Source organism: Cloeon dipterum, chromosome 3 (assembly GCF_949628265.1).
Source record: "Cloeon dipterum chromosome 3, ieCloDipt1.1, whole genome shotgun sequence".
Taxonomy (NCBI): Eukaryota; Metazoa; Arthropoda; class Insecta; order Ephemeroptera; family Baetidae; genus Cloeon; species Cloeon dipterum.
In genome coordinates this window covers 29,667,224-29,690,829 of record NC_088788.1, presented here as the reverse complement: position 1 = coordinate 29,690,829, position 23,606 = coordinate 29,667,224, and the positions used below count along the sequence as shown (strand labels likewise).

Sequence of the window (23,606 nt, the reverse complement as noted above, 5' to 3'; positions counted from 1 at the left end):
AAAATAAATACACAACACAGTCTTTAAATTTAAGAAACCGACAATGAGCCACTGATATCTGGCCATCCAAATTTAATTTTACCACATAGAGTAGCCATTTATTTTCTGAAATTTATTATTTACTTCTAAATATGTGTCAATTTTTCGATGCTCAAATTTGGTATCTAATTCTAATATATTGTCCCTTTCCAAATTTGTCAAGCTGCACTAAACAACTTTTCGTCTTGTTGCCATTTTGGATTCCATCTAGAGTTTTCTTTTACACAGTATCCTCTAAGAGCAGCGTGATTTGAATGAATTTTTAGTGTCCAAGCGCATTCATCCCAGCCTTACCATCTTGGTCTTGAGTGTACCATGAAGCATGAGGCTGCTTGGCATTTATTCTCCATAAATAGGCGCGTGGAAAAACACAAAAAGTCCGTTGACTGTTGCTTTTGACGCCAACTGCTGCCGGCGAATAGCTTTTTAGGAGAGACAGGTGCTCCCTGGCTGCTGATATAATATCCTGGGAGAGAAGAGAACAACACCTTCTGTGCCCGGCTGCCATTGTCCAGAAGAGTATTGGACTCTCTGGTATAAGAATGCCAGGGGTAAAAATAAGAAAAATGTCGTCTCTTCACTGAAAGGCCATTTTTATCTCCACATGCATGGCGAGCTTTTGGCGGAAAATTGTAACGCTCAATGCCACCTTCATTTTTTGTTTGCTGGTTGAAATTATTTTCTTATTTGCGTCGTGCAACAACAAAGAAAAGAAACTTAGGAAACCATAATTTCCTTTCCTGGCCCAGATAGTATTTTTACCAACACCTTGTTTTCAAATCGTCGAAAAATACTTTATTGAAATATTATTTATTAATGGTTTAGTAATAACAATAAATAATATTATTTCATATCCATGATCGATCAATAATAATAATTATATTGTTTATAGCTACTCGTAACTAGAAATAAATGTGAAATTAATTTAAATGGCCAAGATTTTAATATGACCTCAATTCTTCAAATTGGAATTCACTGTCGTCGTCCTGTGTGAGGCAGCCAAAGAGAAAATCATGTGCTTTTGTTCGCGTTTAATTATTGATAAGATCAATTATTTTGAATTTTGGCATCGATTCTCTGTGAACTTTGTCCACCACGATTTTTATTTAAATACAAAATAATTGACGTGGGGTACGTAGTAGTTTGGCATAAGATGAGAGATCCAAGCACAAGTATTGATTATCCGGTAGAGACACACCCCACTGCCCTCTCTTCCCAGTGCACCTTTTTATATTAATAATTTCTCTGCTCAACGCGGCCCTTGCTGCATTCCTATCCCCCTCATAGCGCCGATATTCCTCATCTCTTTTATTTTACAGCAGCCCTGTTGATATTATTAGGAAAAAATAGGGACACACTACGTGTTAACATTTTTTATGTCGCGTAAGGAATGCGAGGGAATCCCGACTCCCGGCTTATTGACTGTGTCGTTTAGGGGTGTGGCATGAAAAATTCGCAAGAATTTCGCGCGGCAGCTGTGATCGAAGCGATCGGCTAGCCTCGGAGCCGTGATCAAAGACGAGATGCATCAAAATAATTATGCAAACGTGTCACTGGCTGTTCGGCGATTTAGAACTTAGAACCGCCAGTCCGCCACTAGCCAAGCCATCCAGCAAACGGTTTCAACGTACCGGCGACCGGCGTCTCGCCGTTCAGCCAATCAGAATGCCTCATGCGTTTTATGCCCATATATGGTTACGTTGTGGAGTTGTGACGGAGGGCCTGTCTCATTCTGTTGAGGGGAGTTTCGCAGGTTGTAGATTCGTGCCATTCATTAATTGTTTTTAATTGTTGGCCCGAATTCGTTTCTTCAGGAAACTATACTCACTAAAAACGTCCAGAATAGAGATTTTGCGCCGAAACATTAGCGCTTGAAATTAAACGGTCGGACTTGCCGAACAGGATTCACCCGCTTAGACGAGTCCATTTTCTGAGAGCCTTTCGCTCCTCGCTCAACGACCGTTCGCTCACTTGCGGCAAAGTTTGTGTTGCGGCTTCTCCTGCTGGTCCTTTAGTGCTCAAAAGGTATGTTAAAATCTCGCCTATTTCGTATCATATCGTCTCCCGCACATTATCAAATGAATAATCAAAGATTGCTCTTGAATATTATCGCCGAGCTAATCGCTAATCTGGTATATTATCAGAAATTTTGACAGATAAAAGAGGCGTTCCTTCAGATGGGCGCCGGCTCCTCGCGTTAACCGGCATTCGCGCTCTTTAGACAGTTTTCCGGCTAAGCTAAAATTTTCTGATTTTCACACATTTTCTGCTCGTGCAATCGGTCGCCTAACAGGTGGGACACGCCGGCTTCGGGATTTTCGGCAGGTGGTTGCCGGTCGCGTCCAAAATTAGATGCCGCCGCCATGCTTCCGAGCCGGTGGCTGTTTCGTCATGGCGGCAGCCTGCTCTGCCTACTGCCTTAATACCTATATACCCGATATACCCGAGCAAACTCACTCTTTGTTCGAGGTGATGTCAACCGCAAATTCAAACCAAATTCTTTTCGAAAATCCTTGCCTGCCTTTCTGGCAAATTTCCCGCTCTTTTGTGCAGCAATCTTTAGAGTATCAAGAGCTCGGATCGACTGAGTATGATGTTCTATCTTACGCGAATGCAGGTCCATTGATCGGAACCATTTCTGCTAATTATAGTAAAAATTAATGGCATTCAAGCGAAACCCCAGTGACCGAATTGTTTTATCAGTAACACGAGTGCAGACAAATTCCTAAAAAGGCAATGAGAACTGCGATTGGTCGAATGGGGGGTGGGGGAGGGAGGGGAGTGCATGCACAGGGTCCTGCTGCCTGTATATTGGTGCCGTAGCAGGCCCTTTAACTTCAGTCGCTATCGAGCTCTCGAAAGGCCTAGAGGCACTTTCAGTGTGAATCTTGTAATTAGTTGTACAAATTTGTAAGTTTCTTCCTTACTCTTTGGTTTTGTTCGGAAATATTGTTCGCGTGCGAGTCAGTGTTGTTCTTGCTCCCAGTTCACCGCTGTTTGGATTACTTACTCTTCAGGATCGGTCGCTTCGCAGTTTGTACACTTCTCCCAACGATTTATTCGGTTTTTTATTTTTTTACTTACATCTTACATAATTTTTTCAGGCATTTAATTATTTAATTCCATTATGCTCGGAGCACTTTTAAATGATTTATTTTTCACTGCTTTCCAATGTTATTATTTGTTAAATTCGTTTTATTTTCTTTAATTAAACAGTTCCAAGTACATATTTTAAACTCTCGTTCATAATTCGACTTCAAACTGCCTGCAATGTTATTTGTTTTCTCAATTGTTTTCAACCGTAAGAAACGACCTGTAAACTCGCCCAAACATCCTGCCGCAAAAATTAAATCTAGACAGGAAAACCGAACGTGCGGTTTTAGTCCGTAGACTTTCCTTGTCAGGGGTTGGGTGTGGCTCGTCTTTATTAGGCCACGTGTGTGGGGTGGTAAATGTGGGTTCGCCGCCTCTACTCTCGGTTTCAATTTGCCCTATTCGGTGAAGCCGGTGAGCAGCTAGTTCTGCCGCGCGAATTTCGCCCACTTTGACAAACCACCGGCTGGCTAATTGCAACTAGGAGTAACCCTGGCCGTATCCTCTGTTTACAGCAATCTAACTAACAAACATGTGCGACGAAGAAGTTGCTGCCCTCGTTGTCGACAATGGCTCCGGCATGTGCAAGGCCGGTTTCGCCGGTGACGACGCTCCCCGCGCCGTATTCCCATCCATCGTGGGCCGCCCCAGGCATCAGGGTGTGATGGTCGGCATGGGCCAGAAGGACTCCTATGTCGGTGATGAGGCCCAGTCCAAGCGTGGTATCCTCACCCTGAAATACCCCATTGAGCACGGCATTGTCACCAACTGGGATGATATGGAGAAGATCTGGCACCACACCTTCTATAACGAGCTGCGTGTCGCCCCTGAGGAGCACCCCGTTCTGCTCACTGAGGCTCCCCTCAACCCTAAGGCCAACCGTGAAAAGATGACCCAGGTAATTTTATTGATATTTCTAATGGCTAGCCAAAATAATATAATTTCAATTTTTGACGCCCATAATATCCAAATCTTTCCAAAATATTTTATTTAATTTCTAAATGTATCTCCTTATATAGTCTATGCGTTAAAGTCTCATTTAAAATTCATATTTCCTAAATTAAGGTTGTGTAATGATAGTGTTTTGGAACTTTGTTTTTTATTTATTACTAATTAAGGAATACTTAAGTGACATCTAACGATGGCAACAGGGCTATTATGTAACTAAGTTATTTTACAGTGAATTTTAATTTGAATTTCATGTTGCAGATCATGTTTGAGACCTTCAACACCCCCGCCATGTACGTCGCCATCCAGGCTGTGCTGTCCCTGTACGCCTCTGGCCGTACCACTGGTATTGTGCTGGATTCTGGTGATGGTGTGTCCCACACAGTGCCCATCTATGAAGGTACGTTTTTATCAAATTGGTAACAAAGTGAATTTGACTAACAGAGCCATTATTTCGCAGGCTATGCCCTCCCCCACGCCATCCTGCGTCTCGACTTGGCTGGCCGTGACTTGACTGATTATCTTATGAAGATCTTGACTGAGCGTGGCTACAGCTTCACCACCACCGCCGAGCGTGAAATCGTGCGCGACATCAAGGAAAAGCTTTGCTATGTCGCCCTTGACTTCGAGCAGGAGATGGCTACCGCCGCCTCCTCCTCCTCCCTGGAGAAGTCCTACGAGCTTCCCGACGGACAGGTCATCACCATCGGAAACGAGCGTTTCCGTTGCCCTGAGGCCCTCTTCCAGCCCTCATTCCTGGGTATGGAAGCCTGCGGCATCCACGAGACCACCTATAACTCCATCATGAAGTGCGACGTGGACATCCGTAAGGACCTGTACGCCAACACTGTCCTGTCCGGCGGCACCACCATGTACCCTGGCATCGCCGACAGAATGCAGAAGGAAATCACTGCCCTGGCCCCTAGCACAATGAAGATCAAGATCATCGCTCCCCCTGAGAGGAAGTACTCCGTCTGGATCGGAGGTTCCATCCTTGCCTCCCTGTCCACCTTCCAGCAGATGTGGATCTCCAAGCAGGAATACGACGAGTCCGGCCCATCCATCGTGCACAGGAAATGCTTCTAAGCTTTTTCCTCTATATTTTCTCCTACATTTACTCTTATGTTCGAGTCAGCAGAACCCCCTTCAATCCATCTTGTTTTTTTTTATCAATATCTGCAGAATCTCCTTCCCACTTCGGAACATTCCTTGTTTGCCTTTTGTAAGTGTGTTTGTTGCCTCCATCAAGTTTGTCTGCGTAGTTGAAAACGCGCAAATTTCTTGGACGCAACCAACGAGAAAGAGACTGTTACCGTAACTATGGGGGTTCTTAAAATTGAAATAAAATTTGCAAAAGACAAGTGCTTGTCCATTCCAAGCTCAATCTAAATCCATTGTAAAATATGAATATTTAACCAAGCAAGTGCACCGGCTGTAGGGTTCATACAATCAGAACCACCACCAAAGTGATCGCCCTAGTAGCCCAGTATTATTTCCAAAAAGGTCCCGCTCAGGGCAATCTTGAATGCATTTTTTGTTAGTAGGTGTGTATGTTTGGTCGTTTGGCTGCTTGGGCGGTCAAAACTTCATGACATTTGTCAACTACTCGTAATTAATAAATTATTATCCAAGCTTCTCAAGATCAAAGCTTCAATAAATATGTATAAAATTCTTAAATAATATTATTTTATTTCTCTACCCTTTAAAACAATATAAATACAGGTTTACTGAAAAGATAAACGAATATTCTTCAAATACATTATTATTGTCTACAAACAAGAAATAGCTATAGGCTAACAAATATATTATTAAAACTAATAGTTAATACTCAGGAATGTGAAAATAATTAAATTTTTGACACCATGCACCTGATGAGAATGTGCATGAGATCCATTTGCTCTGGCGAGAGAAGTTCTTGCAGATCTGATTCCAATAAATGAAGAGCATCCACGTCTTTCGACTGACAGGCCATAACCACGGATTGCAGAAGCAGGAAAAGCTCTTCAGACAAGATTCCTGAGTAGAGTTAGTCATCAGCTTTTGTAGGAATGACTTACTAACAAGAACTTACCTGATTGCGAGTTATTCTCAGCCCACGCGTATTTTTCAAGCAAGGTGCCAAGCTCGGGCGTCAATTTCTGGGGCGTTGGTTGGAGGATCATCAAAAGGAGAACCCGCGTCACCTCGCACCTGCATAATTTAATTGATTTTAGAGGGGTGACACGACCTCGTTTTCATGACAGGGTGGTCGTTTAAGACAGGTGCAAAATTAAGCGGCTGAATGCAGCATGCAACTCCTACTATTTGTGACAGGTTTGCATTTGGAGAGGAACTAAACAGGTGTGGTGTTCAAACGCATCACACTTCAGTGCAGCTGCTTAAAATGTTAGCCTATGGCTCTTCACCAAGCCGTTAAATGAAAAATTATCCACGGTAAATCTTTGCGTTTTAGCCTAGTACGTTAGAAAAAGAAATGGAAATTACACCTGTTGGACGAATTAAATAAATTAAACAAAAATTAAAAATAGTTATAATTTTCGTAAGCGGGTTCCTTCAAGAGAAAAATTGAAGATTTAAAAATTAACATAGTTCAATGTACCAATCCGCGGCTGGCTTCCTTCATGAGCACAAGGTAAAAAATCTATTGTACTGATCTCAAACTCATTGCATAGCACAAATCAATATCACCACTCACCCTCCTTACAACATAGCTCCCTCTTGAACAAACAATGGGCCCAAAATTTCATCAAATTGTCTTGATTTTATTTCAAAAGATAAAAATGTTTGGATCTCATGGAAATGCCTAGGATATATTTTGTGTATCTCACCAAAGACTTCAAGGCTGGAGCTCCCAGTGCCCAAACATGAGGATCTTGCAGTAGATATTGGCTTGAAATGAATCCCCACTTACTTGGTAATTAAGAGTAAAGCAATTATTTGTAAGTGTCCTTGTTAATCCAGCGTTCATAAATATATTAAATTATTTATGAATAATTTTAAGGTTTTGCAGATTAGCGCAAAATTGGTGAATAGGGTACAATATAAAATTAAAAAAAAATAATAATAAAGATTAGGATTAGCTCTTTTCTTTGACTTCTTTTCCTTTACTATTATTATATTATTTGGCAGCACAGTTAATAACTGTCCACATCATTTTGAGGGAAAAATATTAACAAATAAACCCTTCAATAAACAAAATATTATTGAATAATATTATTGCCTCACTAAAATTTTCTCTTGAAGTTCTCTTCTCGTCAAAGATATATTATAAATAAATCAGTTGCCCTAAAGATATATATTTAGATAAAATTGAAAATGAATGATTTTTTCCTAATTTAAGTTTCAACATAGCAAAAAGATCAAGAAAAGCTAACCAAGCAAGACTGGGGGAGCAGCGATTGCCAGTAAATTCTCACAATGAAACACAAATTCGAGTGGCGCAAAAATCGCTCAAAAATTCATGCAAAAATAAGAATTCATCCCTTTTGTCAGAGGTTAACAGGTAAGGTTAGTAGAGATCAGGATCCGAAATCCTGTTACCCCCAATGAAATACTTATGGAGAGTATCAGCATTTTTGGCCCATTGACAGATTGTATCTCTGCTATCCTTATTAATGGTAATTGCCGCTGCCACAGCTTCCTATTATTCAGCACCCAAACATGGACCAGCAGCCACAGCATCAACCATATATTTTGAGGCAATATTTGGGGCCAAACCTTGCATTACCTTTATTAAGGTTTCTTATGACTGTAAAGTAACGCGTGATTTTGGCATTACCTCACCGCTGCCACCAAATTATTGGTGATGTGGCTGCCAGTACAAACAGAAACACGCAACAGTGAAAACTTAGAACATATAGAGCAGAACAAAAACCTAATCCAAACAGTACCCATAAATAATGTAATCAGGATGTTACCTGTGCCTAATGTCACAAAGAACTCCATAAGATCCGCCAGTTTCAGCCAACGCTGCCATGTCATTGAAAATGTGAAGGGCTCCATCATAATCTCCTAAAAAGACAAAGGATATCACTATAAAATATTCATCTCAAAATTCTTTAAGAAGTGTATACCTAATTTGATTTTGCAAGACGCTTCTAAACCAAGCGCATGAGCCTGGTCAGCAGGGCTGCCAGCTTGCAGTTCTGCAGCTCTTTGGTACTGCGTGGTGGCTTCAAGGGTGTGTCCAAGTTGGCTGAGGGCATCTCCAAGCTCCAGACAAAGACCAGCAGCCAAACTTGGTTGACGTTGTTCAACCAAGAGATTTGCTGCCTTTCCGTAGCAGCCAATAGCAGCCTTAAAAAATGCAGTGTTTAAAATCTTATTCAACATAGACATCATAATAATAATTTATACTTGTAAATTTTCCTCAAAACTAGGGCATCCTAGTTTGTAAATGTTCTTTTCTGCCTGTAGAAACAGTCTGGAAGCTCTGATAAGAGCTGCAGTCTCTCCAGGCAGGTGGGCCAGACTCTGCTCACATTTGGCCACAGAAAGACAACAAAAGCCCGCATAATCCAACTGGTTTTCATTTTCCAACTGGGTTACTAAAGCGCCTAAACAGAACATTATTAATCAATAAATTAGTGCTGCAGACAATTGAATTTTTTCTTAAGCAAATAATTCTGAAGTCTTAGAAATGAATTTAAAAGATTATTATTTAACAATAAAAAAGTGTAAAATACCAAGTTACATACCATATTGCTCCGAAGCCTCGGCGACATTTGGCTTGCGCAAAAACCTCCTATTAAAAGAAAATTAACATGACCGACGATTGTCTTGCATTATAGCATGCTTACTTTTTTAATTTGCCGTTAATATTCCTGTATTGCGATAAAAAGTCTCTGCCTGACGTGTCTGCCATCTCCGAGTCTGCAGATGTATGTTAAAATATATTTATTTTACTTTTGCTCAGAGTGCACTTGTGAGGGACAAAATTTAATTCCTGTTTCTTGTTTCTGTTAGCGCAGTTCCAGCTGTAGCCAATCAAGGACAAGAGAGCGTATTTTCAACCAATCACTGCTCATGTTTACAGATTCCATATGTCAGTGAAATTTGTTTGCTGGATAGCAGCAGCAGCAGCATCCCAGACCCACTGCACGACAGCACGACACGTACTAACTCTTAACTTTATGATAAAGTAATCATGAAGTTTAGCCACTGCATTGGAATTCTGCCTGGTTTTCCTGCTTTGTGATGTCAATGAAGTACTATTTACCTTTGACAATTTCTTAAAAGGTACATAACACTAATACTTTCAATCGTTTTTAAAATAATTACACTTAAACTCTAATAATCTCAAAACAATTTCCCTTCATCCTCTTACTCCCTAATATACATATTCACGAAAGAATTGAACTAAATATTTAAATGACGTCATAGTTTTGTAATTTTTGCAAACAAGCCGAGTGTAGATATATTATCAAATGCCCATGGAACTTCTAGTTTTAATTTGGGAATCAATAATTTATTTGTGTAAGTACGTAGTTGTGCATAGTGTGAGTTTTTCAATGTATTGTACTTTAAAATCTTTTGAAAATAAATTAAATTTAAGGAGTATTCCTATTTTTGTTTTCAGGTGTAAATTCATAGATGCAAGAATTGCACTCACAATCAGTGGTAGTAAAACATTAAATGGGTGTTTTCTGCAAAAGATATTGATACAAATATTATTCTGCACCATAAGAAGCATGGAATCATCAATATTTGTAAATATAGAGTCAGTAATCCTTTCGTTTGTATAGGATTTTTTGTCATTTCAATTCCAGTTTTAGAGGTTAATTGATTTCATAATTTAGTTAATTATGCAATTTGTTGTTCACGAAAGATTATACATATGCGGGTTGCATGATCATCATCATCATCATCATAATCGCTCATTTAAATTGGAATTGAACTTCTTTATTTGCGTCAGAAATTTTGGATATTTGCACGTTCTCTCAACCTTTGTCATTCAGCCATTAATTTAAATCGAGAAATCGAGATTTAACATTCAACTTAATTTTCATCCATATTAATTCAAGGATATAGGCGTTAGTCTAATATATGTTTTTAATTTCACATGTAAAGTAATACTTCAATTCGAGAAAATCGTTAAGAGCTAGAAAATGATAGTGTGGTTGTCATTATATTGGTGCACATAATTTAAGATCTGATGTCAAAAGATCGTTTTGTTTTAGAGTTAAGCGTCACAATAACAAAGTTCACGATTACCACCATAGTCTTCGATTTGTTCCTCGTCATCTCCAGCAAACATGATCTCAACCAAGATTAACTAAGAATGCGCTATAGTCTCTTTGCAGACGTGTTCCGTCCACGTGCGTAGTTGAGGAATTATTCGGAATGAGACCGTCCTGTTTTGCACCGGCAGAAGACGTTCATGTTGCGTCAAAGATAAGATAACCTGCCATTTATCAATAATGTGCGTATCACCAAAAATAAAGTATAATAACATCTGGAAAAAATCAACAGGAACACACTTTCACAACTCTCAAGCTGTCATTTTATGAACTGAAAAAATAACTAATTTTATTGCTCCATTTTGTATTTGTCATGAACGTTGTGAACACTGCAATGCTTAAAACTGCTGACTGATGATTGATTCCCTTAGGGCATAATTTTTAATTAGGATGAAAGTGACTTCTAGAGAGAGGCTTGCTTTTGCAGAACATGAAAGCTCCAATAATCTAAACACTGATTTTGATTACAACCGCTGTTGCAGAGGTAGCAATGAGTGCCCTTTTTAAGCGCGAGAAGGTGAAGCAGTTGATCCGGCAAAGGGTGCCTATCGTCGCCTGGCTACCCTCATACGATCGCACGGATTTCATCTGCGACCTCATCGCAGGGGTCACTGTCGGACTCACTGTCATCCCACAAGCTCTTGCTTACTCCACTCTCGCGGGTCTTGAACCACAGGTATAAAAATACAATTTAACCATTTAGAGACAGGGTTTGCTAATTACAAACATTTTTGCAAAAAAATGTCATGCAAGTTTCTGCATTTTTGTGGTTGCAGCAGTATTTTTCATGGTATTTTAAGAGTAAACTCTAAGTTATTGTATTTTTTCGATAGAAAAGGTTAGACAAACGATATTCTCAGCAATAAGAAAAGCTGGACAAATTCGACAATCGCTGATTCCAAATTCTCTGCAGCTGTAGAATAAATTTTGTTTTGGTGAAACATTACAAGAAAATGTTTTTCTTTAAAAAATTCAGTAATAGCTAATCTGTCTGCTCAAAATTTAGTCGTTCGTTAATTTTAAATTTCAAAAATTTACACAGCGCGTCAGAATTAAGTTGGTGCAAACTTTCATTAATTATACAACATACTCATGCAGTCATAACCTGACTGTTTAACAATTGAATTATGAAGCTGAGTATAAAGAAGCTGCAAATATTGTGTTTCATTTTATCCACAAAATCGAAAAAACCAAAGCTGTGTGTATATTTTCTTGACGCAAAAATATTTTATTTTCTATAAAAACCGCAAAAAACGTGTCTGAATGACTGTGCAAATCCTGTTTATAAATTAAATACATCCTTTTTAATTATCAGTGGATCTAAGAAATTATTTAAGAAGGATTTTTAAAATTACCTATTATGTATACGCGTTATACTCTGAAATTTACAGTATGGACTTTATTCTGCGTTTATGGGCTGCTTCATGTACATCATTTTCGGCGGGTGCAAAGACATAACAATAGGTCCAACCGCTCTCATGTCTCTAATGACTTACGACCAAGTGAAAGGAAAAAACAAAGACTTCGCTGTTCTCCTCTGCTTTCTAACTGGTTGTGTTCAGATGCTCTTTGGTATTTTAAACTTGGGTGAGATAAAAGCTATCACTATATAATCGAAACAGAAACTAAACATTTCTTTTGAAAAGGCGTCCTTTTGGACTTCATTTCGGTGCCGGTTAGCATCGGCTTCACGTCAGCCACGTCAGTTATCATCATTGTGTCCCAACTGAAAGGGCTGCTTGGCCTCAAATTCAGCTCAAACTCATTTCTGGACAATGTAACTAAAGTGTTCAAGAATCTGCCGAACACTCGTTTCGGAGACACTTTTCTTGGATTTTCTTGTATACTCGCGTTACTGCTTCTGAGAGTACGTTCTAGGAATCCCCCAAGATCCATTTTTATTTCGCTTTTTTTGTTTTTAGAAAATCAAGGATTTGCCAATCAAGGAACCTGCAGATGGAAGAAGCAGTGTCCGCAAAGTACTGAAAAGGGCTCTCTGGCTAATTTCAGTGTCGAGAAACATATTAGTCGTTATAGCTTGCTCAATAATCGCATTTTGCTTCGAGGCCACTGGAAACCAACCTCCATTTCAACTTATAGGTTGCACCTATTTATAGTTTAAAATATCGCTGTTAACACCTAGTTGTTCACAGGAACCGTTCAATCGGGTCTGCCAAGCTTATCACTACCTCCATTTAGCACAACCCTCAATAATCAAACCCTCTCATTCACTGACATGGTCTCAGAACTTGGGTCTTCCATTATTTTGGTCCCAGTGATTGCCATTCTTGGGAATGTCGCCATTGCCAAAACATTTGGTAAATTTAATGTTTAACTCCCATGTTTAATCAATAAAATTTTTACTATAGCAACTGGTGATTCTGTGGACGCAACTCAGGAGATGATTGGCCTTGGCATGTCCAATCTGGCTGCTTGTTTAACCTCGGCTTACCCAGTGGATGGTTCATTTTCACGTAGTGCAGTAAATCACGCTAGTGGAGTCCGCACTCCCATGGGGGGCTTATACACAGGTCTAATTTCATTTAAAATTTACACTCAAAATCTGACTGTTCACCTTCATTGCAGGCGTCCTTGTGTTGCTGGCTCTGAGTTGGTTGACGCCCTACTTCTACTTCATTCCGAAAGCAACCTTGGCTGCGGTCATTATCTGCGCAGTCATTTTTATGATCGAGTATGAGGTGGTCACACCAATGTGGCGATCAAGCAGTAAGATTTGTGCTTGCTTCTGTAACTTTTCAAATTTATTTTAAATTTATTTCAGAAAAAGATCTGGTGCCAACGTTCACCACCTTTGCTGTCTGTCTTGCTTGGGGAGTAGAATACGGGATCTTGGCTGGGGTTGGTATCAACATAGTCATGCTCCTCTACCCATCAGCTCGTCCAACAATACAAGTGCAGCGAGCCATGGTGATAAATATTTTGGTGGTAGAGTATAGCATGTAAACAAATTGTAATTTATTTTTTGCAGACCAAATCAGGGAGGAGCTATTTGATGATCACTCCCAGCAACAGTCTGTATTTCCCGGCTGTGGACTTTATCAGGACAACAGTAGGCAAAGCTGGAAGCCAAGAAGGTCGAAGTGCAGTGGTTGTTGACTGTAAATTCGTCCTTGGTGCTGATTTTACGGCGGCCAAAGTATTTTACCAATTTTAAATGTCAATTTGAAGTGCTAAAATGCCGTTTCAGGGCATTGCTGCTTTAATTGACGACTTCAAGAGGAGGAGTCAACCAATTTACTTCTACAACTTAAGGCCTGGTGTGATTGAAGTCTTCAAAGGTGCCAGTTTAGAGGAATTTATTCATTTTGGCGACGAGGATGAGCTTGATGAGTACATTACTAAAGGTGATATTGGCCCCTAGTGAGATAAAAACTTGTTTCCACTTCTTTTTTCTCTGGCAGAGTATGTTTTGATACAATCTTCTAAATCTGGTGGTGGAGATGAAGAGTTAGTGCCATTGAGTACTTTTCAAGGTGACCAAGAACGGGGCTGTACTGGGTGATATGACACTACATTTTACTATAAATTTTACTTTTGATCAGAAGGTCAGCATTTCTGCATTTATTTCCTCTTTTTTATCATAACAATATAATTTATTTTCCTTTACTTAAGTTTAATAGTGATCACTAACCACTTTTTTGCGAAATTTATATTTTGTTACAATTTATAACTTATAAGAAATAAAACTGTGTTTTTGTAAACTTATCTTTTTATTTCTTTGTACAAATATATACAGGATTTGTGCTTGGCAAATTGTCATTGAGTGACCAATGAGAGACATTGGAAATGACGTGATCTGGAGATCATCACCTCTCCCCTGTTCAAATATGAGCATATTGCATCTGATATATTAAAACTGTACAGTTTGCAACACACGCATAGAACATTATTGAAAATATCAAATCAACCCTTCAATCCACGCATAAAAAATTAACTTCCATATGTACCGCGCCAAGGATTTTCATTAAATTATTTGTTTAATCCCTTGGTCTAATCAAAATAACTTTCAAATTGTGTTCCTTGACATCTTTTTAATTCAAAGCAATAGGCAAAAAAATTAAACAGTTAATTTTAATCATCTCATTTAACACCAGTACAAGGCGGCTCTAATAATTTTCGTTAATTTAGTACAATCCTGAAGGCAGATCGGCTAATCTTCCAGCAGAGCTAGGCACCGAGGCAGTTCGGCTATTGCTCGAGGACTGGCATTGCATCATTGGCTTGACCTGGCCAGAGTAAAGGCCTGCGTTGAGGTGGCCCCTTTTGATAAATGGCGCCTTGTAGTGATGGCTAGGAGGGCTCTGCTCCCGCGGTGAAATGAAAAGAGCGCTGCCGGACATTCCACTGCTTGCACCGTCAGGTGGGTACCGGTCCGAGTACCTGTGGAAGCCGCCACTGCGGTAGTCATGGTGCAAGGACACCTGGGGCGTCTCCCAGCGGACGTGGGTCACGATGTCAACCATTGAGTTGAGTCCCTCGTCGATCCGCTCCATGCTCTTCGATTTGCTGCTGTTGCTGTTGTTTTGTCGCGGCGAGTCGTTGAGAAAGAAAAGTGGGTGGGTGGTAGTTTCCTTGGTGATCACTGGCACTGGGTTGAATTGAAGCTAAGGAAAAATCAATCAGTTTCCTTGTAGATATTAAAATTGAATTTTGGGTTATATTTTCAATTGATTTTTAACTAGCAGATTTTTAGTGTGTTTTAATATACATACGCAATGGAAAAAATTGAATTAAATATGAAAATAACAATTGGAAGAGCAATTTTAACCATCATATGAATATTATTTAACTTTTTTTTGTATGCGTATCATACCTGTGATGGTCTCTGCTGCAATTGGAAAGATTCACTTCGTCTAATGGGAGAGACAGGATGCGCTGATATGGTCTCCCTGCGCATCAGTGGCCTGCTCCCGTACACGTATGTGGGCCTCTGCGTAGGCTCTGGCTCTCTGGAGGCGCTGAGAAGGGAATCTGAGTCACTGGTGTCACTTGGCGTCTCTTCGTCAAAAAACAAAATTCCTTGGGCGCCGTCTCTCATCATAGCCAGGGCTCGCGATCGGCGAGGAGGCTGAGGCAACCTCATGGGGATGATTTCGATTTCATCAGAGGCGGGGGTGTCAGGGCTGAGACGGTCTTCATATTCAGCTGGCGTTCTTTGGCGGGGGCGTCTAGCCTTGTTACTAAAAATGAAACTGGATTTATTAATCTATCTCACTGTCAGAAATAATCAACAAATGATAGAGTCTATTGGTATTGACCTATATTTGTTATCTTAATTTGGGATTTGCCAAGGGATTAAAGAAAACCATGCCATGGACCTACATTTGATGCAAAACTTTAATTTTTCTATCAATATCAAAATAAAACGTCCATGCCAGAAGTTGTTATTTTCTATATATCAAACTTCGTGATACGCAAAATTTTTTTTAAAGTCCTCTGTTATCGCATGAAAGCTTAAAAGCTTTTAGCGGATTTAAGCAAAAATTAATTAAGAAGTTTAAAGGTCGCAATTGCTGTATTAAAAATGATTACTATTTCTACAGCTATCCAAAGATTGATCTTGATAAAAAGAAGTACATACCTTGTTCTTGCAATTTCCAATTCCTGCTCTCTCTGCATTCTAGCTCTATCCTCGCTCTCAGCATCATTTATGATATTTCTCAGCTCTTCCATCACTTCCTCGATAGTTGTTTCCTCCTCATCGGAATCCTGTTGGTCGACACTGGTCTCCCTGAGCACAGGTGGACCCTCAACTTTTAGCTCGATCACGTCCCTTCTGCGTGCCAATGGTGATCCGTTGCCTTCCTCTCCACTGCTGGGCTGGTCTGAGGAACTGATTCCCTCATCTTCAGGAGTCGATCCAACCTTTGAGCTTTTTGGGGAAATAATGTGCTGGTGATTGGCTTCACCCTCAAGCTGAGTACATCTTTCCTTGAGAGACCTCTCCAGAGACAAGAGGACACCCTTTTCCTCCTGAAGGATCTGAAAGAAAAAACATTTTGTTGAAGACAAAAACATTGAATGTGGCTCTTAAAGTCATACTTGTAGTTTCCTTTCCAGAAGAGATGTTTTCTCCTTTAGTGCCGACACCTCCTTCTCTGCGTGCTTAGCTCTGTCCTCCAGCATATTTATGTCCAAATATCCGTCTTCCCATCTTTTCAGTTCCTTCTGTATTTCCTCGGCAACATTTGCGTTTGCAGGCAAGGACTAAAATTTGTTATATAAGGTTACTAAACACAGAATTGTGTACAACTGATTTTGACTTTTTTCCCCAAATATTTCGCAACTATTGCACGGATAGCAAATTTTATCTCACAGCTTAGTTAGTCAAATAGGTGTGTGATTAATAAATATTCCATGAAACCTTCAAAATTTGATGGATGAACCGATAAACAAAATGGATTTAGCTATCGTTCTAATTAATTTAGATTTTTTAGATTTTACATGAGTAAATATTGCTGGTTTAAAAGAGGATGCCAGAAATTTCAATTAAAAAGAAAATAAGAACTCTTTTTGAAATAGTAGTTGACAAATAAAATTAGATACATATAATCTTCAAAAGCCTCAGATATATTTACGACTTTATTGGACAATTCTATTCACCCATAAGTGCAGGGAACTAAATCCTTCAAAATTTCGACGGAAAAACGAACAATTTTACAAATAATATGTGAAAATTTGCAATTAAATCATACCTTTCTGATGGTGCTTGGTTGGAATCCAGCCTGCTCGAGTTCTGCCTGAATGTAGAGCCGTACTTGAGGTGAGGGGGCCGCCTCCAAGAAGGTGTTAACGTAGCGGAGGCCGATGCTTTGCAACTGGGGCGATGAGGCCCCAGCCCCGCTGCTCAGCATGCCAACCAGGAAGCGAAACCGCACTGGCTCGCCGAACCTGAGGCGCAGGGTCGACATGGCTTCAGACACAGCCGAGTGTCCGTTGGCCGGCGGCTCACACGCTCTTGTTAACAACTGCGCACGAAAATTCAGTGTCAAATTAATTGCGGAAATTGTTGATGCTGGGATTTTAGGCTATTTTAAATTAACTTAATTGATAGTATTTTTACGAGTATTTTGGAATTACGTTTCCACGATATGCGTGGTAAAAACGAATTTTAAATCACGAAAATATGTAAATTCAATTCAATTCAAAAGTAACATGTCACGAAAATCGAAAAAAATGCAGTACATCGATCATTTGAACTTAACGGCAACGACACAAAAGAGCTGCACCAAATTTCATTCATATAATTATGCGAATAACTTTTGAGATTTTCAAAATTTGTTTTTATTGCGGATAAGCAGAGTAACTTTACACTATACATCTCTACATCCAAAATTAGTAACAAAAATAATTTGGAAACAGAGTTAATTAGTCTGTCGGTTTCGAATTTGCTATCCTTCAACTGTCATACTAATTAATAGATTAGCACTCAAAAGATAGATTAAAGTATAACACAATTAAAACTCATATCACGTTCACGTTTAATTTAGGACAATGATTCAATTTTAGTCTGTTACAATTTACAAGATATTTTTAACGTGAATTGCGTCAATTGCAGCAATTAATTTTAACTCACTTTGCCATTTATGATAGCTCAACAAAATACTGTGTATTTTTATTATTTGTAATCAACGCATTACACTGTAAAGGGATAAAAATAAAACTAAAAAGTTACATTAAATTTATTAATAAGAATAACATGACGTTCTATATTGCTTTTGCGATAAAAATTTCAACGATTTTGAACAAAAGCTTCCTCATTGCAGGAATAAATGTGCGCAAGTTTTAGTTTGAATGAAGCAAATTTTATATTTTCTAGGATAGCTAATTTAATGCACGAAGAGGAGCATGTGCATTGTGAAAATTAGGCCTCATATATTATTATATATTAACTAACGTTTTGCACGCGAAGCTATGAAGAAACGTCTAATTTAAACTCATATTATAGAGCAGTGTGGTATATGGCACGCGATGCGGGCAAAACATTTTTTTAAGATCCACCCCAGGATAATAAATTTTTTGCGTAGTAAATTAAAGTTATGAATTCAAGGCGCCTTGTATTAGTGTACGTGCTGCATATCTGGTCATCATCTTCCTCTCGCGTGTGTTATGCAAATATTAATATCTCGCAGCAGTCACGAACATTTCCAAACACAATGGCATGCCGCGCAAACACAAATATCGCGAACTGGCGGCGTGTTTACTTTCCTCAATTCCAACATTTATTTCACCAGAGAGAGGAGATTATTTTTTTTCACTAAATCATCTTTGAATAAGAGGAGCCGCCACTGCAACTCACGACAATCCATTTTTCTAAGAAAACGGCAATTTTCACAACAAGCGCGCTTTCCTTTGCATCTTTTTCTAGTGAAATATCAAGTGTTAAAAACCCCCCAAATACATCATCAAGCATTTTAATTACAACTTAAAGGCTATTTAAATCTTTTATTTTATGAAAAAGAAAAATTAATACCTGAAGGGCGAGGATCCTGGATTTAGTGACGTTGCTCATGATGCCAACGGCGACAGTGAAAAGTCCAGCAGGCGAGGAAGCTAATCTGCGGGCGCCTTCCTGTGACCTGGCCACGCAGCTTTGCAGACATTGCAGACACTCGTGTTCGTCCAGCAACGCCCTCCTGGCAATAGCGGGTGGAATTCTTGTTTTCTGGGTAGTTTGGCTCAGTTGGACAGCACGAAGAATTTCCAACAGAAGGGTCACACCATCTAAAGGGTCGCCGACAAACTCTTGAACGAAACTGTAAAAAAGCAACACTTAAATCAAGTCATCCTAGTCGAGTTCATTCCTGTAAATCAGTATGGTTTTGCCAAAGGATAGTCAACGCAATTAACGCCGTGAATTAATTGATTAATGCAATTAATATGAATGTATATTCGAGCGCGAAAAGCCACTTTTTTCTCCTTCCTTAGACGTTCAAAAGACTTAAACGATTCAATCGACAGGAGCCAAATTTTTGTGAAATTGTTTAATTCTAAAAAAATTGAGATTTTCACTGGTAAAGACTGACGCATTTGAAAAATTAATGGCTATAGCCAGCTTTTGATATCGACCCTGAGTTTTTTTGGTCAACCAAAATTCGAAGGGCATATATAGACACATGTTCACGCGAGACACGCTTGTCACGTATTTCACTACTTGATTTGTAAAAAGATTACTCTTGCGCGAGTGAGGAATGTGAATGCAAAGTCTGTGATAAACCAGTTAATTTCCACCACTTCCTAGACTAATAAGAAAATTTAACTCTGTCTCAAGCCACTAACGCAAAAGCGAGCAGTTAAAAATGAGCTTGATGTCTGTTGTACACAATTTGTTCTAATAAATATAAAAAATCATTAATAATCATGCCGGCAGCTGTAAAACCTATAAATAAGGATATGTAATGAATATCAAACGTGTTTTGTTCAAACAATATGTATATTGCCATGTTTAATGAAATGATATAAACTGTGGATAAGAAGTAGGTACTTTTGAAATATTTTTCGTTGACATTCCATAATCCCGATTGATTAATTAAACTGGGTGGCATGGTCATTTCTTGTACAGAGAGATTAGTCGTATTCGCGTTATCTCAAGAGAGTGCGCATTTTTTTGTACCGTGAATTCCATGTGCGCAATGATCACAGCAAAACTGAGCCAAGGAGACGAGAGATTTAGGATCAAGATTAATTGCGTACTTTAGTGCTACTTGCAGAAATCGACAACTAAATATATATCACAAGATTTTGAGCGGGCGTCGTAATTAATTACCAGGCTCAAACTGATTGGATTATGGTTCATAATCCCCTTAGTAATGACGTTGTTCTCACTCATTTATCGGTAAAAGACGGTAATGATAACGTCATAGCTCTCGGATTAAGATACGAGCCAATTTGGTATATATATGCGAGCATCCGCCTACAGCAGCATATTCACTTCAAGTGTTTAAACTCACAGCAGTTTGTACCAACCTACTAGGTAACAGAGGTACGAGGCTCACAACACAAAATGAAAAGTAAGTGACACAACATTTTCAACTGTTTTTTGCAACATGTTTTAAATGTCCTAAATTTTTACAGGTGTTCAACTAGCATTATTTTTACTCGCGGCCTGTGTCAGTTCCGCGCTCTCGCAAACCACCTCTGCTCCTACAGGATGTGAAACCGTGTCTTGTCCTCCCCTTAACGGGGAATTAGCCGAGCACAAACCCCATCCCTTCAGATGCGACAGTTTCTGCAAATGTGACTGGGGAAAAGCCATTTATTTCAAGTGCCCTGACGGACTTCACTTTAACAAAATCAAAGAAGTTTGTGACTGGCCTGAGGCCGCTGGCTGCGAAAACTCTGGAGGAGTCACGGACCCTGAATGCGACCTGACTACCCCTTCCGCACCAGGAGGAGGGTCTGACCCACCCCCTACTACAGGAGGAGGGTGCTCCAATGTCATTTGTCCTGAGGATAGCAACTCCGGTCTGGCGATTCACCTACCCAACCCTGACGACTGCGGAAGCTTCTGCAAATGTGACTGGGGAGTTCCCATCTACTTTGATTGTCCTGCTGGCCTCCACTTTAATCCGGAACTGCAAGTTTGCGACTGGCCTGAAAGCGCCGGTTGCATTGAAGGAGATGAGCCGCCTACAGGCCCAATCAACGGCTGTCAATATGTCCGCTGCTCAATTTCAGAAGATGGATCGCTTCCTAACCCTTTGGAGTGTGAAAGCTACTGCCTTTGTGAAAATGGCACCGCTAATTGGAAACAATGTCCTTCTGGTTTGCACTATAATGCAGAGAGACAGGTCTGCGAACATCCCCTTAATGCTGGATGCGAAATCTTCATCACAGAGCCAACCAACCCACCAACCAATCCGCCAACCAACCCACCAACCAACGCACCAACCAACCCACCAACCAATCCGCCAACCAACCCACCAACCAATCCGCCAACTAATTCAACAAACAGGCCTCCCGTACTTTGTTCCAACGTCATTTGCCCTGAGAACAGCAACGCAGGTGAAGCCATCCATCTTCCAAATCCAGAAGATTGCGGCAGCTATTGCGTCTGCGATTGGGGACGTCCAATTCTAATGCCATGCCCCCCTGGACTGCACTTCAACCCCGCGACGTCAACCTGTGACTGGCCTAGCAATGTAAACTGCAATGGAACAGGAGGACCAGCAGACCCAGGAGCAGATGAGGATAACTGCCCAAGTGCCTCCTGTCCCGCTGGCGAATGTGGAGGCGTTAATGTCCCCAACCCCGGCAAATGTAATAGCTTCTGCAGGTGCACTAACGGCACTGGAATCTTCAAGCCATGCCCTCCTGGACTTCAATTTAACCCTGCATTGGGAATTTGCGATTATAGCGGTAGTTGCAATGGTAACGGTGAAGAAATAACCACGACGAACCCACCAGAAATTAGCACTGTGACCACAAACGCTCCGCCCACCACTACGAAGAATCCAACCCCTACTTCAAATCCACGTCCAATCTGCCCTAACGTCAATTGCCCCGAAATCAATGAAGGAGACGCCGTTCACCTTCCCAACCCTGGTCACTGCGACAGCTTCTGCAAGTGCGACTGGGGCACTGGCTACCTCTTCGACTGCCCTGATGGCCTCCACTTCAATCCAAACCTACAGGTTTGCGACTGGCCTCAGGACGCAGGCTGCACAGAAGAGGGTGGTGTTCCTGGTGTGACCACCACTACCTCTCCCGGCGGAAATCCCACCACTACCTCTCCCGGCGGAAATCCCACCACTTCCGACCCAGTTACCCCACCTCGACGAACCTGTCCTAACGTTAGGTGCCCCTTAATCAATGGAGAATATGCTCTTCACCTCTCCAACCCTGGCCGTTGCGACAGCTTCTGCAAGTGCGACTGGGGAGTCGGCTATCTCTTTGACTGCCCCGATGGCCTCCATTTCAATGCCGAAAAGCAGGTTTGCGACTGGCCCCGGGACGCTGGATGCGACCCTTCTGCTTAGCTTAGCCCAACTCAGACTTTGAAATTAAACCTAATTGGCCTGCACCTAAGTATTAATAAATTCTAAGTCAACCGCATACATGGATCTTCTTTCATTGCTTCACCTAACCATTGTGACTGGCGCCGGTAATTTTATGTTACATATATCTATAATGAATATTATATTGTTAATTTATTTATTTGTATTATTTAATAAAGTTGTACTAACATATAACAAAATTTAAATTTTGATTGACAACACCAAAACCCTGTATACACACAAAGAATTGATTAATGACACGTCACGATTACTGTCATGGTAAATAACCAGATAAAATCGAAAGAGACGATTAAACCATCATAAATATTAAAACAAAGCGTGCTAATCTTGCGCGATCTGATATGTAGTTAATTAGTTAGGTAAGTTGTTGTCAAAAGCACTTACAACATGCTTCATGGAAACAATGAAATCAATTAATCCGGCCAAATCTGATAATTCTGATAATATACCTTGGCAGTGCTAAACGCAGATCTTGGCGCAATTTGTTGAGCAGCTCAGAAACACTTGAAAATTGTTTCAAAGTCATTTCTCCTTGACTACAGGAAGTTAGATTCGGATTTCTAAAATCCCTGCTGCCACCAAGGGACATGGGCTCCTGATGAAGGTTGTCGGTCGACCTGGACCTCCAGTTGTATCTTGGTGGCGCTGTATTGGTGCTTCCAGGACCCATAGTCGCCTCGTCACTGTTGGCAATATTGGAGGCGTAAAGCAGTGGTCCAGATCGGCGGCTCCATTTTTTCAGGGCGGAGGCATAATCTTCAGGGTTGTAAACTGGTGGACGGTGGTCCTGTAAGAATGAGCAAAGCAAAGCCAAGTGAATTTTTAGCAAAAATATAAAAATGGTTTAATTTCAATTTGAGAAGGTAATTTACTAAAAGAAAAAATAAGTTGATTCACAGAAATACCCGCAGTGCACGCGTGAATGCGTTTTGCGTTTGGTTACTTTTTCCCCTCGCAAAAAAACTAGCGGCAACCTGTGTTTTGCAGCGTATTTATATATTAGAGAATTTGGATTCATCCAGTTTCATCAAAGTGGTTATTTGAATCGTGGAAATTTTGCACGATGGAAGTGTTGAGGCTTTCGTTCTGCTGGCCGCTTAATAACACGAAATTACAGCTTGGTTAGTCCCATACTAAAAGGGTTTAAAAGATTCTCTCTTCTCGCAAACATTTATGGTGCTCCTCGCAGCCAAATTGACTTTCTCGCTTGTTTTGGTTCCCATAGTACTGCTCTAATCGAGCTATCTTA

The 23,606-nt window shown here is 40.3% G+C and overlaps 5 protein-coding genes across 9 annotated transcripts in view; 3 read left to right on the top strand and 2 right to left on the bottom strand.

The window, feature by feature from the left end:
- Positions 1–1,904: 1,904 nt before the first annotated feature.
- On the top strand, positions 1,905–5,760 carry LOC135940332 (actin-5C). 2 transcript variants are annotated; one of them, XM_065485178.1, is made up of 4 exons: positions 1,905–2,064; positions 3,648–4,030; positions 4,342–4,480; positions 4,541–5,760. In XM_065485178.1, exons 2-4 carry the CDS (start codon positions 3,665–3,667, stop codon positions 5,164–5,166), a joined length of 1,131 nt encoding a protein of 376 aa, XP_065341250.1. In that variant the 5' UTR covers positions 1,905–2,064; positions 3,648–3,664; the 3' UTR covers positions 5,167–5,760. The 2 variants fall into 2 exon arrangements, with proteins under 2 accessions (XP_065341250.1, XP_065341251.1); XM_065485179.1 differs by lacking the exon at positions 1,905–2,064 and adding an exon at positions 2,845–2,949.
- Positions 5,761–5,826: 66 nt separating this feature from the next.
- LOC135940333 (40-kDa huntingtin-associated protein-like) lies at positions 5,827–10,434 on the bottom strand. The gene is made up of 8 exons (XM_065485180.1): positions 10,294–10,434; positions 8,880–8,952; positions 8,778–8,824; positions 8,437–8,636; positions 8,154–8,376; positions 7,998–8,091; positions 6,152–6,270; positions 5,827–6,096 (listed from the first exon to the last, which is right to left on the bottom strand). The coding sequence occupies exons 1-8, from the start codon at positions 10,334–10,336 to the stop codon at positions 5,927–5,929; spliced, it is 969 nt and encodes a 322-aa protein (XP_065341252.1). The 5' UTR covers positions 10,337–10,434; the 3' UTR covers positions 5,827–5,926.
- Positions 9,145–14,041, top strand: LOC135940331 (sodium-independent sulfate anion transporter-like). Of its 2 annotated transcripts, none has more exons than XM_065485175.1 (12): positions 9,145–9,318; positions 10,802–10,995; positions 11,711–11,906; positions 11,966–12,186; positions 12,242–12,419; positions 12,473–12,637; positions 12,689–12,850; positions 12,906–13,046; positions 13,102–13,247; positions 13,309–13,476; positions 13,528–13,684; positions 13,742–14,041. In XM_065485175.1, exons 2-12 carry the CDS (start codon positions 10,810–10,812, stop codon positions 13,840–13,842), a joined length of 1,821 nt encoding a protein of 606 aa, XP_065341247.1. In that variant the 5' UTR covers positions 9,145–9,318; positions 10,802–10,809; the 3' UTR covers positions 13,843–14,041. The 2 variants fall into 2 exon arrangements, with proteins under 2 accessions (XP_065341247.1, XP_065341248.1); XM_065485176.1 differs by lacking the exon at positions 9,145–9,318 and adding an exon at positions 10,368–10,501.
- The window catches only part of mwh (multiple wing hairs), a 53,110-nt gene continuing 43,535 nt past the window's right edge, over positions 14,032–23,606 (bottom strand). For all 3 annotated transcript variants that reach the window (XM_065485171.1, XM_065485172.1, XM_065485173.1), the window contains exons 3-9: positions 22,807–23,144; positions 18,814–19,096; positions 17,036–17,308; positions 16,383–16,547; positions 15,922–16,322; positions 15,154–15,520; positions 14,032–14,944 (exon numbers count right to left, since the gene is read on the bottom strand). In XM_065485171.1, the coding sequence (XP_065341243.1) occupies positions 14,465–14,944; positions 15,154–15,520; positions 15,922–16,322; positions 16,383–16,547; positions 17,036–17,308; positions 18,814–19,096; positions 22,807–23,144 (2,307 nt within the window). In that variant the 3' untranslated portion in view covers positions 14,032–14,464. The remainder of the gene's footprint in view (positions 14,945–15,153; positions 15,521–15,921; positions 16,323–16,382; positions 16,548–17,035; positions 17,309–18,813; positions 19,097–22,806; positions 23,145–23,606) is intronic.
- Positions 20,204–22,396, top strand: LOC135940330 (chondroitin proteoglycan-2-like). The gene is made up of 2 exons (XM_065485174.1): positions 20,204–20,350; positions 20,415–22,396. Exons 1-2 carry the CDS (start codon positions 20,344–20,346, stop codon positions 22,316–22,318), a joined length of 1,911 nt encoding a protein of 636 aa, XP_065341246.1. The 5' UTR covers positions 20,204–20,343; the 3' UTR covers positions 22,319–22,396.

Bases quoted from the DNA above. Each gene is read 5' to 3' on its own strand.
- LOC135940333 (XM_065485180.1), bottom strand. From the start codon at position 10,336: ATGTTTGCTGGAGATGACGAGGAACAAATCGAAGACTATGGTG. The intron at 8,953-10,293 runs GTAATCGTGAAC...ATACATCTGCAG, and splicing joins ACAAATCGAAGACTATGGTG to ACTCGGAGATGGCAGACACG. The intron at 6,271-7,997 runs GTAACATCCTGA...TAAATTATGCAG, and splicing joins CTTTGTGACATTAGGCACAG to GTGCGAGGTGACGCGGGTTC.
- LOC135940331 (XM_065485175.1), top strand. From the start codon at position 10,810: ATGAGTGCCCTTTTTAAGCGCGAGAAGGTGAAGCAGTTGATCCGGCAA. The intron at 11,907-11,965 runs GTGAGATAAAAG...TCTTTTGAAAAG, and splicing joins CTTTGGTATTTTAAACTTGG to GCGTCCTTTTGGACTTCATT. The intron at 13,248-13,308 runs GTGATAAATATT...TATTTTTTGCAG, and splicing joins TACAAGTGCAGCGAGCCATG to ACCAAATCAGGGAGGAGCTA.
- LOC135940332 (XM_065485178.1), top strand. From the start codon at position 3,665: ATGTGCGACGAAGAAGTTGCTGCCCTCGTTGTCGACAATGGCTCCGGC. The intron at 4,031-4,341 runs GTAATTTTATTG...TTCATGTTGCAG, and splicing joins ACCGTGAAAAGATGACCCAG to ATCATGTTTGAGACCTTCAA. The intron at 4,481-4,540 runs GTACGTTTTTAT...ATTATTTCGCAG, and splicing joins CACAGTGCCCATCTATGAAG to GCTATGCCCTCCCCCACGCC.